Source organism: Liolophura sinensis, chromosome 1 (assembly GCF_032854445.1).
Source record: "Liolophura sinensis isolate JHLJ2023 chromosome 1, CUHK_Ljap_v2, whole genome shotgun sequence".
NCBI lineage: Eukaryota > Metazoa > Mollusca > Polyplacophora > Chitonida > Chitonidae > Liolophura > Liolophura sinensis.
The window spans coordinates 23,459,472-23,479,528 of NC_088295.1; the positions used below are offsets into that span (position 1 = coordinate 23,459,472).

At 39.0% G+C, this 20,057-nt stretch overlaps 1 protein-coding gene across 4 annotated transcripts; it reads right to left on the bottom strand.

The window, feature by feature from the left end:
- Positions 1–2,118: 2,118 nt before the first annotated feature.
- On the bottom strand, positions 2,119–19,855 carry LOC135473238 (uncharacterized). 4 transcript variants are annotated; one of them, XM_064753093.1, is made up of 12 exons: positions 19,593–19,855; positions 19,214–19,338; positions 17,167–17,237; positions 16,878–16,928; positions 16,144–16,273; positions 10,636–10,718; positions 9,223–10,212; positions 9,006–9,034; positions 6,595–8,816; positions 6,105–6,161; positions 4,883–5,388; positions 2,119–3,450 (listed from the first exon to the last, which is right to left on the bottom strand). In XM_064753093.1, exons 1-12 carry the CDS (start codon positions 19,839–19,841, stop codon positions 3,404–3,406), a joined length of 4,560 nt encoding a protein of 1,519 aa, XP_064609163.1. In that variant the 5' UTR covers positions 19,842–19,855; the 3' UTR covers positions 2,119–3,403. The 4 variants fall into 4 exon arrangements, with proteins under 4 accessions (XP_064609163.1, XP_064609171.1, XP_064609156.1 ...); XM_064753101.1 differs by having other exon boundaries at positions 6,595–8,756; positions 9,223–10,215; XM_064753086.1 differs by having other exon boundaries at positions 9,223–10,215.
- Positions 19,856–20,057: the final 202 nt, after the last annotated feature.

The following is a 20,057-nucleotide window of genomic DNA, read 5'->3' on the forward strand; positions in this document are numbered from 1 at the left end:
TTCATTTATTTGATTGGTCTTTCACACCGTACTCACCATTCATTTCATAGTGAACGAATACTCCAAAGAGGAGTAAGTTTGAGTGGAAAGAGCAAAGGAAAGTGTACCCCAAGTTACCTTTTTAAATTTTTGACTGAATAAAATTCAGTTAAATACTTGGATTCTGTGCCTGGCATTATGGACCTAGTATGTGTGATGCCAGTGACTTCAAACTTTTTTTTTGCTATTTTATTTTAATTTATAGGTGAAATTCGTATTATGTTCACCAGTGTTTCGTTTTCACTTGCATGTATATGATCTGTTCACAAATGCGGATGAGATGGGAAGAAAAAAAAACCCCAGGCCTATATTCCCTCACCCACCCACCCTCAAATCCCCCCTCAGCAAGAAAAAAACATCATACCAGTAATTCAGAAAATGTGATAAACAAGGATATATTTTGCTTGTGTCTGCCTGTCAGCAAAATTCCGCTCTATATGGATTTTGATGACATTTTGTGCACAGTTTGTCCTTGGCTGAAGTACCAACTGTCAATAACGTTGTGCTAGCAGAGCAGTTCCCCTTGTTAGAACTCATCGTGCAGTAACCTATAGACCTATAGGATGACCATCTTGTAGTGGGGAAGTTTGTACATTTACTTCTGGCAAAAGCATACTCTCTTTAGAGTGCCTTCTAGTTATAAACAGATTAGTTTGTACGTCAAAAATTGTTTTCAATAGACAAACTGGCGTGCTTTAGCGCTGTACATGGCCCTATGCAACATGTTTCATGTACCACACACAAGAATCATTTACATATACCTCCCATTTTATGCCACATTATTTGGACATTGTGACATTAAGGTCTACTATTCAGCAGAAAAGTCATCCGAATAACCTTACAAATCAATCAATAAATCGATCAAATCAAACTACTGTAGCCTATAGCCTACTTCAAGATGTAAACATTTTCTCTTTTTTCAAAAATAGGTATGAACGTTCTTCTTATCACTGATATAAGGTGGTAAAGATATTCATGCACATTTACAATACAACGTGTGACAGGCTTTTCATCTTTGTATTTTGGTTTAATTTGCCGTGCATTGGGTTTAACAATGCTTTCATGAACAAAAATTTGTTCATGTCACAGTGGTGACTTCTTATAGAAGTTTTAAGTTTCTCTCACCACAATGTTGCCCACCATCATAAAAGAGGAATATTCAGTACAGTGTAAACTCCAATCAAATAAATAAAATAAAATATGGAGGTTACAGTGCTTCAACTGTTCTATCTTTACATTTTATTCACTGCAAGAAAAAAACTAAAACAAACCATGAAAACCATATTTTGAATCTGCATGAAATGCATGGCCTTTCAGCCTGTGCAAACTATGTATTCTTCCATAAAATGTTGCCTTTCAGACTGTTTGGTATTGTCCTGGTGTTATCTTCATGTAGTAGGACAGGTCAACTTGTCTACTGCATTATACAGCTGCCTCTCACCAGATGTGGTACCACATCCCTACATTCACAGTACAAGGAGGCCAGTCAACCCTGTACTTCTAGTCTAGCTCCTGAGGTGTCAGGAGGTATCTGGTGAAAGGCTTTGGTGTCTATCTGTGTCCGGCCCGAGCTGGATTATGCATTAGTAGACAGCCGTTGTGTGCTTGAAACAAACTCGACTGCAGCATAAAACCTCGTCTATTCTGTTCTGATGGCAAGCACCTGAACTATCCATGACTCATGTAGTCTCAAAAATTCCAGCTATCCAGTAAGATTTCACAGAGGTTATTCCGCTGTTTCGAATGACAAAAATAAATAATTTACAAACATATGTGGAATTTGTTCCCACTGGACGGTCACACTGAGTTCTATATTCTGTAAGCATCACAGCAATTTGGACGTACACTTAATACCAGGTCATATACAGTCAAATCTGCCAGCTGACTGCAACTCTTTGGTCATCAATAAAAAGATCTAACCTACTGGTACATTAAACACTAAGCCACATGGGTTTACGGCTGTTTGGAGCTCTGATCAAACTGGCTTGGTAGAATTTGGGCGAGTTATCCAGCAAATAACTGGGTAGCCATAACTGTCCCAGCATCAAGAGAAAAACATAAAGAACACTGAACATTCACTTCAAAGATTCCAATTTGGTACGTTTTCGAATATTTATTCATCATGCATACTAAAGCATACATGTACTGGCATTTCTTTTCAGGGTTATTTTACTGATAACAAAACATTACAAGAAAGTAGCCAATAACTGCTGACAATAACAAATAGCTCCTTGTACACTGGTACAATTACCATTACCGACTACTCAAGATGAAATGTGATTGAATGTAACCATGATCAACAGGAAATTTACATACAAAAAGATGAGTTTCTATTTCATTCAAGGTAAATTTAAAACAAGGTGTAAATGAAACCATAGATTACAGCTGACATGGGTACCTGTAACACACCACTGGTTCTTCTCCATGATCACAAAAACTCTTTATACATAACATCGATAAAATTGTAATGATGGTTTGTTAAACACTTTCACTGAAGTTAACATTTGGAATAAAAAATGTCACATTTTAGGAAAGGGAACTTCTCTGGAGAGCCATTAATTCACAGGAGATATAAACCTAAGAGAAAGTCTGTGGTCTAGGCTAAAGCCGCCCTGTTAAAAATATATATGTTCAATCCAAATCTCCATCTGGTCACCTGAACAATAAATCTGCCTGATGTAAAAGTGCTGTGAAAGCAGCTCCTGAGGCCTTTTCTATACTCTCAGAATACATATATTCTAAATATTGGAGAAGGTATGTATTGTAAGTTATTGTTTAATGACATCCTTTTTTTCAGGTAACAGATGCTAAACTGAACAACAGATGAAGATACAAATTCATGGTAAATCCAACCTGAGAAAAGTATTTATTCCAGGTAGCTAATGTGGTTTTATGGAAAATTGAAGCCATGGTTTACGTTCACTGTATATCAGTGATATGAATACTGCTATTACCATAATGAACAAACAACAATCATTTCTCTGAAGAGGACAGGTGGTCACTATCAAACATCATCATGAAGTATCAATCCATTTCATTTCAGAAACAAGATGACAAAATGTTGTTCCTCACACACTACACTTCAATAACAAAACAAATTTTGATGAAATCTCTTCCAACCAAACAACAGTTGGTGTTCTCATAATTTTACTGTATTATCATGCAGTGATAATTTAACCATCAGGAACACCATCAGGTTAGTGGATGTACTGATGAACTGGTTTAACTTAATTAAACACAAAAAAATACATGGACTCATTCTAGAACTATTTTCCTTGAATTACACGCTCACAATAATGAAACCATTCAGGCCTTTAACTTCAGCACAAATAGAGAGAAAACAAAATGAAGAGTGTTCCTTCCTTCATGATGGCCATATAATCCTAGAGTTGGACTGTGGTGTCTGATACACTGAAATCAGAACAAAAACACATGGTGAAATGTAAAAACAGCATACATAATGATACAATGGAATCAGAACATTACATTGAAATATATAAATCATTGAAAAAATAAAATCTTCATAACCCCAGCCCTACAAAAAAAAATTCTGCAGTTTATGAAACCCTAAACCCTACCAATGTGATAGGGAAATTTGAACCTGTTTAGTGCTACAGTTTCCCTTGCTGAACAGTTCCTACAAACATTATCATACATGGATGTAAATACACATGTAACATCATCTTTCAAATTTTAGTTCAATCAGCCGATGGTCATGGGTTTTTCCCCGGGCTCTGCTTGGTTTAATCTCACCATAATGCTGGCTGTCATTGTATAAGTGAAATATTCTTCAGTATGGTGTAAAACACCAATCACATAAATAAATAACTTACTTAGCCTATCTCTGTTTACATGCTGTGTGTTAAAGGAGAAGAAAACATAAAAACATGATACTATAGTCTGAAAAGAGCACATTTTTTCTATCTGGTGGTGCCTGCTGTATATTTTTGCGATTTTTCCTCGCCATACACAAAAAGCCTGAAAACGGCAAAGCTGGCATAAATCGCTGAGTCTATCGCATCCTCCATCTTTAACACCCTGTAATTTATGCTGGGTGTGTGTTGCCTCTCAGCCAATGTGTGGTATTTGATGGATATTTAAATTTTCTTCTCTAAGTTTGGGGAAGTACCCACATTGCTGCTTTTAAGGTCATACGTAAGCTAAGAATCAACTTGAAATTAAAACTCAGAGGTTCTGTTTACAAGGTACATGCAGAGTATATATGCACTGCAATATACACAATGCAGTAATTTGTTGTGAGGTTACAAATATCGAGAAACTGGCATCCTGAACTTTCCAATCGCTTCTAATAATTCCATAGACACTTCCTCTATCCAAAGTTGGTTATTGCTCACAATTTACTTTTGGAGTACTGACAGGCAGATGGGAATGGCTACAAACTACTCTCTTTATAAACATATCACAAGAAAATAGAAGGCTAGGGACCTCTGTTTGGTCAGATCAGATCAGAAGCAAACACTTCTGTACTATACAGACCACATGGAGAAAGAAAAAGAACTGTTATTTATGTACATGTTCATTATTATTTTTCATTATTGTTTAATGCCATAATCAACAATTTTTCCCTTATAAGGTGGATTTCAGTTTTATGGAAGAGGAAACTGAAGTCAGTGCCCAGCAACAAACCACCAACCTCTGGTAGTTACTGACGAACTTTGACATACCAAAGTGCACACCATAATGGTGGAAGGTAAAGTGGTCATCACCAAACCACAGCCTGCACAAACGGCCAACATTGTCAAATGTTTCAGTAAGGCTCCACAAGAAGGGAGATGTACCTATATGTACATGGAAAAAAAAAAGACATAAACCCTTACAATACCTGGAGCTGAAGAGAATGTCTGGCTGTTACCAAGATGACTGGAGGGTACATTTCCTGAGCTGGACACTTGCCTTGTTGAGTTGGAATACTGATGAGAGGTATAAGATCTGCTACCATGGGGATTACTGGGGCGTATCTGTGGTCCAGTCCCTAACCCAGTCTGTGTTACATCTCCATACTGCTGTACCCCAGAGCCATAACCCCCACTGTTGGTAGGAAATCTCTGCCAGGCCTGGCTCACTCCAGAAGGGCCACAGTATGGTTGGTTGTCCACCACAGAAGCCTGGCTTGAAGAACTGTAACCCTGATTCTGCAGGGAAGCTGTCCATCCCTGCCCTGATCCAGAACTTAAGTTGGCATTACCACAGGAAGGTAAAGATGATGAGCCTTGAGTCACACTGGCCTGCATATGTTTCTGATGACCAAGCTTTTTAAGCTGCTGTGCAATGTTGGATATGGCAGATGGATCAGTTTGTACACCTTGTTCTAACAACTGCAACTGGTTGCTACAATACAAAACACAACTGAATTGCAGTATTAACAATCCTTGTTTTACTCTGATTGAATTGTGTTTAGCTCAAAAATTTTAATTTATATAACAGCAGCTTATGGGTTGAGGAATCAATTACAGGAGTAAACCACCAACCTTCGCTAGGGATCTGACAAACTCAACAGCAAGAGATTCAAACATGTTAAGAAAGTCGCAGTGATCCAGGCAAAGAAAACACTAAGCTAAAGTATATGTCAGTTAAAAGACCATTAGACACTCTTCATAAACATAGTTCGATTTATTTGTTTTAGAATTTTTTTTTCAATCTAGTTATATGCATTTGAAACTTTGGATTCTAGGATGACCTTTTCTCACTGTACCGGGACCAGTCACACCATATCAGGGTTTGTTTGTTTTTTGACTTAACACACACAGTTTGTCAGATTTCATCATTCAAATGCATACTGTGCATAAAGATTTATAAATGCTTTTGCCGAATCGACCTTAATCTATATTTTCAAGAAAAACTATGGGTATGACATTGCCTTGATCTGATATGTATTTCATTTTAGTATTTTCTTTAACTATTGTGGCCAGCCTTGTTTTTGGAGGTACAAGTATTTACCCCAAAATCAAGCCTGAAAAGCTCAATATCATGGCTGAGCAAAATCACAAAGCTTTCTTGTAGGCCATGAGATGTAAAGTTTGTTTTGCAGACTCCAAAATACTTACATCAACATCCTGCGTACATCTGAGACATCAGCAGAAGTATTTGTTGGTTGGTTGGCACTGTTAAGCAAAGCAGAATTTAAATCACATCATTATGATTATAACTGAAATTTACTAAAGCTCCAGGGTCTACAATAAGGGAAGGTCTAATAATTAGTTTATGTCTTTCAAAGGACAGGAAAATACACCTAACATTACAGAAATCATAGAAAACAGGACAGTGGGTTACAAAACTTGTAAGCTAAGTCATGATATGGTCCAAGTATTTTAGCGTGACTTTTGCAAGTTCTTTTACATTTTGTCTCACAAATACAGTTAGCAAGATCAGATCAGATAATTAAGTGACAAAATACTAATATTGTCTTATCCATGATGATCAAGAATGATATAGGTATCCATTGTCACTTCAGGCATATTTATCTAAAATTTCTTTTAGGAACAGAAGAAAGAACTACAGATCAGTTCACTGCCATTTCAAGTAACACCATTTCACCTTTGGAACTTTTGCCCCATCCATCTTGGATTCTTCTTCTGGAAAGGCTTTTTGGGAAGCCACTTAGCTTTCTGTGTATTACAAGTTTTCCAGGCTGGAACACTGCCCTGCTGGGGTTTGCTACTCCCCGTTGTAAGCTGAATTAATGACCCTTGAGTGCTGCCCAGTCTAGTTGGATGTGAGGTTGTGTTCAGGGATGCTGCAGATTGCTGGGAGCCTTTAAAGCTTCTAGACACATTTAAACTGCTTTGAGATGTGGTCCCACCTGATGAGGTCTGTTTTACTCCAGCACTTGCAGCAGGATGAGGCTTACTTGGCACACTGGTTGTGGAAGTTGAGCCTTGGACCTTTCCAGACATCTGATGTAGAGTAGTTGACCTGTTGAAGTACCTTCCACCAGCACTGGGAGAAATAGGGGAGGCACTTTTGTGGGTACTGGACAACTTTTTACCAGGTATAGTGTTGTGTTTGGCCCCTAATGGAATGTTAGTTTTTGGAGAAACCTGAGAGTTTTTAAAATTTTCAGATTGATTTTTTGGCATTTCAGGACTGTTTTTAAAACTTGCGACCACATCATGTTTCTTGGTGCTTTGTGCGTCACTCTCTGGTCGGATTCCAGCCCCATCCATCATGACCAAACTTTCTGAATCTTCCTCCGAGTCAATAGCTTCAAAAGATTCCTCAATGCCTCTATTTTTGATATGTTTCCGTGGTTTATTTGGGCTGTAGTAGTCATTGCGAATCCGTACTTTGTAGGATTTAGCATCAGCTCTTTGTATGATGTGAGTTTTTGTGTCAAGCCGTGATTTGGGTTTTGTGTACTTAAGATGTGCCGCGTAATCTTCCACATCAGACTCTTGAGATGAACCTGGATGTGCAAATCTCTGATGTCCGCTCGCAAAGACTCTTCTACTATTGTCCTGAGTGTTGTGTTCAAATGGTTGACTGCTTGCTCGAGAATGACTCCTGGATCTATCTGATCTGATGTAACTTCTCTCATCTTCATCATACTCTGTTCCCTCGTCTCTGGAACTGTAATGCACATTTTGCTTCTGATAATGTCTAGGAGGTAAAGGGCGCCTACCACCCCTGTGTTCATCAATACCATCATCATCGTGGAACCTGCCTCTAGCATCTTCATATTCTCTAGCTGCCGACAGCCTCTCCAGTCCTCGTCTCTGAGGACTTCTTGAACGATGCACCTTTGAGCGATTCCTGTCATAATCATTAAACTCCTTTGAAGCACTGCGTCGATATGTGTCTGTGGAGTGCCTGGGCCTGTCCCCTCTCCTCCTCCCACCATTGTCCTCATTCTCACCACCAGTAGCAGATTCCAGGCACCTACTGCCAGAGCGGCGACTACCTGGTGACTTGGAAGCTCTGTATTCAGCAGGAGATCTACCATGAAGTCTGCCTCTCTTGTCCTCCAGTAGGGAGGAATCTGGTAATCCAATGGACGCCTCTATTGTCCTCACAGCATTCACATGTCTTTCTATGGTATGATCAACCGGGGTCAATGGCAAAACTGGCTTTACTGTGGCTGTCTCAGCTGTTGACAACAAAATATCCCCATTCAGAGTCCGAGTTAATATGATACCACCTCTGTCTGAGGTTTCCTCTAATCCACCCACTTGTGGAACCATTCTGGACTCAGCCACGTCTGACTGAAGGGGTGTAACTCTACCAGACTTCCTATCTGGACTAGGTGAGTGCAACTGTCTTTCTGGAGACAAACTGTCCTCTACAGGCTTCCTCCACATACCGGGAGTCCTTGATCTTGATCTTGGGTCTGACATCCTATCTGCTCGCCCTTCCCTATTTATTGGATGATCTTCTTGATGCCTGAAGTCTCTGGACCCCTCTCTTTTTCTGCAACCTCTATTTCCAGGTCTCCATGGCCGCCCCCTTAACTCTGAACTTCTTGACCCCTCAGATGGCTCTCGAGAGGAATCGGCGATCAACAACTCTCCATCCTCAGTTCTTACGATCTTCTTTGTACTGCCCTGCCCCCAGGATCTTCTGCTTCTGTGGGAGTCTGAGAGGTCATCCCGTATAGGTGCTGAGTCATCGTGGTAACTCTCTTTCCCTCTGTTCCTGTAAGGCGAAGCACTCCTCTTCCTCTTACCTCTAGAGTGCCAATGATCATCAGGAAATCTGTTTTGCTGGTCAATAGATGCTCGTCTGTCATACATTCTAAAACGTTCTCTGTAGCATTCAAATTCCTTAAGAATATAAAAAGATCTCATTCATTTGTGATTACACATAAAATTCATCTTATTGCCAGGAAAAGAGGAAAGAATAAAATGGACTCAATACAAAGGAACATTTGAACAAAACTTTTTGCTTGCGGTGACATGTGTGTAATGTTTACTCCAGACTTTTAACTGGAAATCTAAATACTTCATACTTACTGGGCTGGGATGTCTGCTGACAGAATCATCTGTAAGATAAGATGCACTTAGCATAATAACTATTAAAAGTAGAACAATACTATACCAAAAAATTACCAAATTCAAATGATGACAACAGTACTGTCACAAATATATTACATAAATTATTTTTGCTAAACATAATGTTAGAAAGTACAAAAATCATAGTAGAGTCTGATCCTACTCTTTTAGCACATACCTTGAGAGTAAGCCCTGCCACCGATTGCAATATCTTCTTCATATCTTTCCGTAGATTGTCGCCTGTCTCTGTACCTGATGTCTGGTTCATACTGATCACCATCATAGTGAAGGTTGTCTCCAGGACGAAGGTCATCATAGCGAGGATCATCCTCATGCTGAAGCTCATACTCTTGCAGAGGGTCATCATCATACTGAATGGCATCTTCATAGCAAAGGTCATCTTCATAGCGAAGGTCATCTTTGTAGAAAGGGTTGTCTTCAGTGTAACCCCACGTATCATCACCACGGTGATCACCCATCTCCGCACCACCAATGGAAACATAATGGTCCACCTCACCATGGGAATCTCCGGCTTGTCTGTGGAAGTTGCGTCTGAAGCCTCTACCTCTATGAGAGTGCCCGTTGTCGTTTCTTAAATGATTAAACCCTCTTCCTCCAATCAAACCTCTCTCTCTAGAGTTGGGCATTCCACGTTGAAAACCTCTATTCCCTCTAAACAGGTTTCCTCGACCTCTATTCCCTCTGAACGGCTTTCCTCGACTATCATTGTCTCTGAAGGACATTCCACCATCTTTCTTGCCTCGGAATGATGTTCTAGAATCTCTCAATAGCATCTCGACACCTTGATTATCTCTCAATAGCACCTTGACACCTCGACTACCTCTGAACTGCATTCCACGACCTTGGTTACCTCGGAACTTATCTTGATGGCCTTGATTTTTTCCTATGAGCCTCCCATGGTAGAGGCCTCGCCCACCTCTCATCGACATTCCACGTTTAAATCCTCTACCACGAGCTGGTGGGTTGTACTCAACGTCATTATCAGCCAGATCATCAGATTTACTCTGATGGGTGCGGAAACTGTCATTACAAGTACCCTGGGGTTTTTCTGCGGTTTTTGACAGCTTGAATTCTGGTAGAGATGACCCCATGCTTCCATTATCTCCGGAATTATGACTTTTGGAGCTAATGTTTGAAAGACTGCTGCCTGCTGTCCAACAGAATACATCAAGATTTACATCAATAAATTGTAAAAATTACTTCAGTCTGAACACATGAGCTTGTATATCAATCATATATAACTACAAAACTGAGATCAAAGTTAACATATTAGTACTGAGCATACAGTCTTAATAAAAAAAGAAATAAAAGTTCATGACTTCAATGAATACAAGAGTTTTTACTTTACTGAAAACAATTAGCATAAATATTAAGCTAATTTCTGTCATCTTTACATTTATTTATTTATTTATTTGATAGGTGTTTTACGCCATTCCCAAGAATATTTCACTTATACAACGGCAGCCAGCATTATGGTGGGAGGAAATCGGGCAGAGCCCGGGGGAAACCCACAACCATCTACAGGTTGCTGAGGGACCTTCAGACGTACGTGTCAACTTTACAGACTAACCTCTTTGTGTTTTCACCGGATGACCAGGCTGCTGCACTGTAAAAGTCTTATCCTCCTCCTTGTCTGGTTGAAGAATGGCAAATCTGTCAAAAAAATAAAATATTTCCTGCATTAGCGCAGCCAATAATCTACAGGTATACTGAAATCAATATCAAACTAATGATTATAACAAAATTCTCTGGGAAATACAGACCCTTTCAAAATGATCCTCCCTATTTCATAAACGCTTCAGTTAACATCTGCATGGGATATGCTTACAAACTGTGAGCGTCTCAATGATGAAAAAGATGAAAGTATCATAATTTTTGATATAATGGTCATAATTTCGAGAGACTAAAGTAAGCAGACATATATTTTAATATACTGTAATTTATACATCCACTGCCGGATATTTTTAAATGGAAGACATTCATTCTATAGACGCAAGCAATGTTAGTTCCAAGTTACGTTACTTCATCTCTGGAAACCGTATGCTGAGTCCTCATACTGAGAAGATCCGTTTCCCACACTACAAAATACAAAGTATATGTATCTTGCACTTGATTACATAAATAAGGTGCCTCTTTCTCACACAGTAGAGCTGTGAATAAACAACACTATGATAGACAGTATACTGATCCATACTGATCCTCAATAATAGATTGTCCTCCAATGTCTTAGAGGGGTTTTAGCTGTCAACGGCACAGTTCTATCTGTAAGTCATAACAAATTAACCTGAGTCCAGTTAACGTTGTTATGTTCCACTTGTACAGTGCTTTTCAAAACCACATATTGAGATAGTTTCCAAAATGAAATTGGCACCATGTATTGGCTCAGGGACACTGGAATATTTCTTCATAAATTCCACTGTGATATGATGTGACCAGTGATCCTTACCACAGTGGGATGTCTACAGGAATGTTTCGTCACAACATTGAATAAATGAAGTGTGCTTCATGTGGGTTCCATTTCAAGCGCCATTGTATAGGCCTGCCTTCCACATTTACACTTTCCTGCGGCAATGAGACCATGTGGAATTTCCACGTGAAATTCTGGCTGTATATAGGCCTCCCTTTGCAGTGGAATTCTGACAGTCTATACTGGATACATTTCCATGTGAAATTCTGACTGCAAGTAGTGGGCCTCACTTTACTGCAGAATTGAGATAGCTTTCCTGTGGCATTCATGCAGTCCATATTGGAAAAAATTTCCATGTGAAATTCTGGCTGTAAGTGGGTCTCACTTTACTGTAGAAGTGATATAGCTTTCCTGTGGCATTCATGCAGTCCATATTGGAAAAAATTTCCATGTGAAATTCTGACTGCAAGTGGGCCTCACTTTACTGCAGAATTGAGATAGCTTTCCTGTGGCATTCATGCAGTCCATATTGGAAAAAATTTCCATGTGAAATTCTGACTGCAAGTGGGCCTCACTTTACTGCAGAATTGAGATAGCTTTCCTGTGGCATTCATGCAGTCCATATTGGAAAAAATTTCCATGTGAAATTCTGACTGCAAGTGGGCCTCACTTTACTGTAGAATTGAGATAGCTTTCCTGTGGCATCACACAGTCTATATTGGATACATTTCCATGTGAAATTCTGACTGCATATGGGCCTCACTTTCCTGTGGCATCCACTCTATACTGGATACATTTCCATGTGAAATTCTGACTGCATGTGGGCCTCATTTTACTGTAGAGTTGAGAAAGCTTTCCTGTGGCATTCACACAGTCTATAATGCATCCACTCTATATTAGATACATTTCCATGTGAAATTCTGACTGCATATGGGCCTCACTTTTCTGTAGCATCCACTCTATATTGGATACATTTCCATGCGAAATTCTGACTGCATATGGGCTTCACTTTTCTGTAGCATTCACTCTATACTGTAAACATTTCCATGTGAAATTCTGACTGCATGTGGGCCTCACTTTTCTGTAGCATCCACTCTATACTGTATACATTTCCATGTGAAATTCTGACTGCATATGGGCCTCACTTTCCTGTGGCATTCACTCTATACTGTATACATTTCCATGTGAAATTCTGACTGCATGTGGGCCTCACTTTTCTGTAGCGTTGAGATGGCATATGCTGGATACATTTCCACGTGAAATTCTGACAGTTTTTCGCACTTTCAAGTGGCACCAAGACAGTTTGAAATGGATACATTCCAGGTGATATTTAAGCAGTTCCTGTGTGCCTCACCTTGGCATGACTGTCAGACCATGTATATGAACCACATTTCTATCTGATATCCACATGGTGTACATATTACATCTGATATTCAGACGGTATATGTTTGCAAACCTTCCACATGATTTTATTTGCATACCACAGTTACATTCAAGCAGCAAAAAAGATATTTCATGTGATATTCAGACTGTCTATGTGAGCAACACTTCCTTCCATGTGATATTCCGACAGCATGCATGTTTTTTGTGAGCAACACTTCCTTCCATGTGATATTCAGATAGCATGCATGTTTTTTGAGAGCAACACTTCCTTCCATGTGATATTCAGATAGCATGCATGTTTTTTGTGAGCAACACTCCCTTCCACGTGAAATTCAGATCACGTTTATGGGTAACACTTCCATTTCATATTCAGACAGCATATGCAAACAACACTTTTTTCCATGTGATATTCAGATTGCATAAATGCAGCCAACAGTTCTTTCCTTGTGGTATTCAGACGGCATAAGTGGGTCACAGATCCACACGATATTTAGACAGTTTTTTTTATACAGACACAATTCTACATGATATTCAGGCAGTATTTGTGAGACACAGTTCCATGTGATATTCAGACAGTGTATGGCAAGCCACATATCCAGACAGTATGTGAATCACAGTTCCATGTGATAGTCACACACATTGTGCGCAACACAGTTCCATGCGATGTTCAGACAGAATGTGCGAATCACAGTTCCATGTGATAGTCACACACATCTTGTGCACCACAGTTCCATGTGATATTCAGACAGTATATGTGAATCACAGTTCCATGTGATAATCACACACATTATGCACAACACAGTTCCATGTGATATTCAGACAGTAAATGTGTGTCACACACCAGTGTGATATTCAGACAGTACATGTAGGAAACAGTTCCAAGGGAAGCTCAGCATGTGTTGGACACACTTTCATGTGATATTCAGCCGGTATATGTAGGACACACTTCCAGGTGACATTAAGACAGTATAATGTAAATCACAGTTCCATGAGATATTCAGACAATATATGTAGGACAAACTTCCATAGGATTTTCAGACAGCATATGTAAGACAACCTTCCATGTAACATTCAGAGAGCTCATCTAGGATGCACTTCCATGTGATATTAAGACAGTATATGTAGGACACACTTCCACGTGATATTCAGACAGTACATGTAGGACGCACTTCCATGTGGTATTCAGACAGTATATGTAGGACACACTTCCACGTGATATTCAGACAGTATATGTAGGACGCACTTCCATGTGGTATTCAGACAGTATATGTAGGACACACTTCTATGTGATATTCAGACAGCATATGTAGGACACACTTCCACGTGATATTCGGATAGCATATGTAGGACACACTTCCATGTGATATTCAGACAGTATATGTAGGACATACTTCCATGTGATATTCTGACAGCATATATAGGACACACTTCCATATGATATTCAGACAGTATATGTAGGACATACTTCCATGTGATATTCTGACAGCATATATAGGACACACTTCCATGTGATATTCAGACAGTATATGTAGGACATACTTCCATGTGATATTCTGACAGCATATATAGGACACACTTCCATGTGATATTCAGACAGTATATGTAGGACATACTTCCATGTGATATTCTGACAGCATATATAGGACACACTTCCATATGATATTCAGACAGTATATGTGGGACACACTTCCATGTGATATTCAGACAGTAAATATCAAAGTTCCATGTGACATTCAGACAGTACATGTGGACAACCCTTTCCCATGATCCAGACCCAGTATCCTAAAACGCTGTGCACTTGTTCAACACACAAAATCTTATTTTGCAGAGTGTCATTTCACTCTACCTAATGGTATCATTGAATAGATCTTCATACATGATGACTACTCAGGTAGCATCTTTCCTTTCAGTCTCAAAATTTCTCCATAAACATAGTCCTGTTTGCAATGTATCATAATACTATGATACAATCAAACTCACTGCACTCCACCAGCTATTAACTCAGTCACATGGGCAACCTCTGGGGAACAACAGTTCTTCCTCAACTGACCTTATAAATGATTCTACTCATCTGGCAGTTGTCATGCATCAGTGTCTTCGAGTTTTGAAGAAGCTTCTATCTGAGCTTGAGTGTTAGCAGCTGCAGTACAGATTTTCTCTGTCAGTTATATTATGAGATGCTGCAATTTCCAGGATTTTCATTTGCACAAGAAAACATCTGATATATCAGTATTTCAAGTGAACACACTTGTTTGAAGGAAAATGATGATACGTTTTCCTTGGCATATCCACCCTGTTGCTGAGCCAAGCTACTTCATCTGCAGGGAAATGGGAATTCCCCTTTTCCCGACAGACACCAACTATTCCTGACGAAAACAAGCTCCTTAGAAAGCCTCATGTTGATTGGTCACTACTGGTTATTTATGTCATCAGCTCAGCTGAGGTAACTGAATGCGATGGGGATAGGGAGTGTGGCAGATCGTTGATAGTGAAGTGATATATAAGCGATCTGATTTTAATCAGATTGGTTTTGGTCCATCATAATTTTTCAATGTCTTCTCAATGTGTTGAGTCTCCAATTTCCCATAAATACTCTGAAAACCTATTATGCACCTGTGATACCAAATACGCCATCCACAAAGTACATGTAAATATCCGATTAATCAACAATTCCTGCTGGCTTTGGCTCAACACTTCTGAATTCTCCTGAGTTTATCCTAGATTCATGATTTTCCGGTCACCATATGCCAATGAGTTCAGATGAGGTTGCTCCTAAATTCCAACACTGCCAGCAGCCTAACTTCGTATGCATACATGGATTTCACATCAGTATACATGCAGTTTCAGTGCAGACATTCCTGTAGTTTCATCTCTACTTTTGGTTTCCAAAGGGCTTGAGGGATATTCCACATAAGTTCTGTTATATGGGTAAGGCATATATTTCAACTTTCCAGTACTGTGGCAACTTCTCAAGAAAATGACAAACACTTTTCCATCGTTTCAATGCTAGCTTGTGTTTTTAAGAAGCTCACAAAAAGCATCTACTGTTAGCTCAGAAAAAGACTTTTTCTTCCAGTATCTTCTTGGCTCTTTTTAACTTCTGTCATTGGCATACTCAGATAACAACCGTCTCACAATGACATCCCTACCACATATTTTTCTCCTGAGGGCAGTCAGTGCCCAGCATACACGTATCTTAGAGCTGAAAATTAATTAAACACACAAATATCACAATCTTGTCAGAATAAGACATGGTAACTCATCAGATGCCAAATCTCTTCTCTTTACCCCAAGTTTAAGCCATCATCACTTCGAGGCAGAAGAATATTTCTGGCATTAGGGAACAAACTCTTCAGCAATCCGGCTCCTGCATCTATTGGAATTTTTCTCACAAAGATGAGACTACCTTCTGCTAGGCCTGTGAAAAAACAAGTCAAGAATATGCTACATACATGGTGAATATGACGTAACAAGCTATACATTCCCACTGACATGCCGTCAGTTCAACCAGCTTATGAGCTCTGGTCTCACTCCTCAGGGTGTTACCCTGGTAACAGTAAAAACATCCGCATGAAGATCAGCATGAGCTGGGTCACACTCTTCATTTAAACTTATGACTGTACAAGGCAGGGTTAGCCAGTATGTGTAGTTTGTCCATAGTGCATGTCAATTCCTTGGCACTAGCCAAATAGATGTGACACATTAAGTACTTTCCCAAAATACACTGGGAACAGCACCATCATGGTCAGCTTACTCAGTCACATATATGTTTGAAAACACACAACACAACATTCAGACTGTCAATGATTTTCACTTAAATGTATGATCTAACACACGTGTATGAAAGAGTTTCAGAGCTTGTGTAAGGTCAGTATGAACACAACACGATCCTGTAAATCCTTAAATATATGATGAGAAAGGCAAACAGACAAGATGAAGGGATTTTTTTTCACACAAAAAACTCTGTTGCCATAGGCTTCCTGAAAGTCAAAAAACATCATTAAAACTGGGATATTCCTTACCTGGTAGCCTGCCTGACCTCTGAAATTGCTTAACCTTATTCCTTAGCATATCTAAAACATAAGAAAAAGTTCTGTTTACACATCATTCGATTTAAAAACTGCTTGTAGGTAAGAAAAACATGTCACACAGTAGATTAACTCAACATTTAAATGTTTTCACAATTATACACTAGGCAATTTACAATTATAATAATTGCTCGCAATTACATATGCAAATCTACATTGTAACAGCTGTAATACACTGTGACATATGGCCTACTTCCCATGCTCTGCCAAAACAACACTGTACCTTTTTTCGCCTTGGTGAAGGTCTGATTGGTGTTGGCTTCCTTTGATCCCTGCAGCAGTATTTCTGTAACACTACAAAAAAAAAAAGAAAAACCACTTAAAAAAAATAAAATAACATAAAACACATAATTAAAAGATTAGTGTCCAGATTTAGGGATTTTCCTAATTATAAAACTTATGTTTACACAGTATGTTACCAGGAAGGCCTCTGAGAAACGTAATTATGACCTTAAATCACCCAAAACAATCGATTTACTACCCTAGTTGATCTCCAGCTACTCAGTGGGTGATGTCATAGATGGCCAACCCAAGTCTAGCTGGTCAGAATAGCTTAAGCCAATTACAGGCCTATAGTCTTGTACAATACTAATACATGTGCGATTTGGACATTGGTGTGTACAGAGATGTGCTATCTATCAGTTGTCAGTTCAGTTTTGTAATAGTATTTCATAATCAGTGAATGCAATTAGGAAATCACCTAAAGATGCCGACGGAATTGCAAAGTCTGTGTTTGTATAGAAGTCAGCGAGGCTGAGAGGAAAGCCTTGGAGGAAGGCCAGTTATTGTGCATTCGTCAATATGTGCATATCGGCGGTTTCAGGCAAATTGTCCCAATAAAGACGTTCTGGGCTGTGTCTGTTACCGTGGTGACTATGCTGGAAATAGCTTCAGGCTTTAGTCGACTGCTGTGCCCATATAGCCAAATCTTTCGTGTTTATCTGTATTCTTCTTGTAGCTTTCTGCTGGAAAGTGGCGAGAGCAGATATAGCTGTGCTTGGAGGGTATAAAACCTCTTCGTCTTGTGCTGTGAATCCACACTTTTCTAAGGGCCAAATCATCTGGAAACTTGAAAAAACCTCAGGATTCTTCGACCACCTGTTTTTATAGCCGTATGCAGAACAGTAAACCATTTCATGGAGAATTCCATATGCTTGTTATCACTTTTGTGGCTTTTTTAACACTGAAATAAATGGTGCTAGACCCTCTGACAGTTCCTAAAAGTTGGGCTTGTATGACGTCATTCGGCGAAGACTACTAAGTGTTGGCAAAAAAAATGCATAAACCCTGCCTCATTATTTATTGATTTTAGTGTCATATTACTCAGATAATGCACATCTTTTCAATATTTTTCACACTCAATTTAACAATATATATAGGTGTAGCTAATTATGAATAAATAACCAATCTGGACACCAACCCTTTATATATATATTTTTTAAAGGAATGACAACCCTATGTGCAAGCATGATATATGCCAATGCAGGAATAAAAAAAAATCATCAGTTCATTATCTGGGTTTGCCTCCTTTATAAACACAGGGGTAAGCGGGAGGGTTTCGCATAGATACAGATACACCAGTGGATGGACAGAGGTGCAAAGACAAAGAAAAGGGAACTCTTCCGAGAAAAGATCATCATTAGGCCAACCCTGTAACATCTAGCCATAGACTGGCCACCAAATTGTAATGGATTCGTGCTTGTAGCGAGTAAAAGCTGCGCACAAAATTTCATCACAATCTGCGCATTACTTTTTCTGCCAATTTTTTAACAGACAGACAGACGTATATGTCAATGTGGAATTTGTTTGAAAGTGTCTAGAATCCATATACAGATGTAGATCACCACCAAAATTTAAATGGTTGGTGCTTGTGATAAGGCCAAGGTTTGAATAAAATTTCATCAAAATCCCTGCATACTTTACAGCTGGCATTTGTGAAAAACTGTTAAAAAGTTCCCAGCTTTGAATTCAGATTCACATTACAAGCATGGAAATTAGCAGCAGGAGAAGGACCAAATAGTATCTTGATAGTGGCTAACCGTTTGGTACAGGACAAATCTGCCATGCAAATAACACTGTAACTTCCCTAATAAAGTCAATGCCGAGAAGATTTGTTATTATGTCCTGCATCAACTTATTTCCGGCCTTACATTACTACCAAAATGTGATGAACTGCTGTTTCATATTAAGCAAGTAATGCACAATATTTTTTCAGGACAGACAGACAGACAAACAAATAAACACAATCAATTTTCCCACTTCAACTTGCCCCATCTTTGTTGGCTTTTATTTTGCCAGACAATGCTGCGGTTATTTCATTCAGAACAGGAGACACGTAAGGACTGGTTAAGTCTTCTGCAGTGAGGCATTTTACTGGCAACGTGCTTCTTGGGCTCTGCAATAAAGAATATAAGAATTAGCCTTGAAACTGTTATAGGCATCACTGTTTGTGTTTGTAAGTGTACAAAAGAATAATAATATGGTGTACAACACATAACTGACTTTAAGTGAATAAACAGTACTTGGGACAAATCTTGGGCGTACATATTTCATGTGTCACCACATTACAACAGATTTGTTTGGTCAAATCCGGCAACAGTTTTTTTTACAACAGTATTATTGTTTTACATCAACATCACAACAGCCAACCTTTTCAACTCTGACCTTCAAAACTTCATCTTTTCTTTTCAGGCCAGGTTCATCATCATCATCATCACTAATCTCATCAAGACTGAGGTCATCTTCATCATCAACTTCATCTAACACATCAAAGTCATCCAGATCTCCAACTTCATCTACAATCTCCAATTCTTCTTCCACATCAGACTTTTCATTATAATCTAATTCTGAAGCTTTTTCTTCTGAGATTCCTCCTTCAGACACACAAGTGGTCGACATTTTTCACTTTTTATGCTTCACATCAAAGACTGAAATTAGCAGAAAATAAATATGTAGTTTAGAATGTAGAATATGTAGTTTTACACAGATTTGAAAAATATTTACATAAGAGCTAAAACATTCCTATTTTTATTAGAGAAATACTGTGCAATGTACTTAAATCTCCTCGGCCTCAGCACATTGAACAAATGAAGCATATGCCATTTAATATGTGCA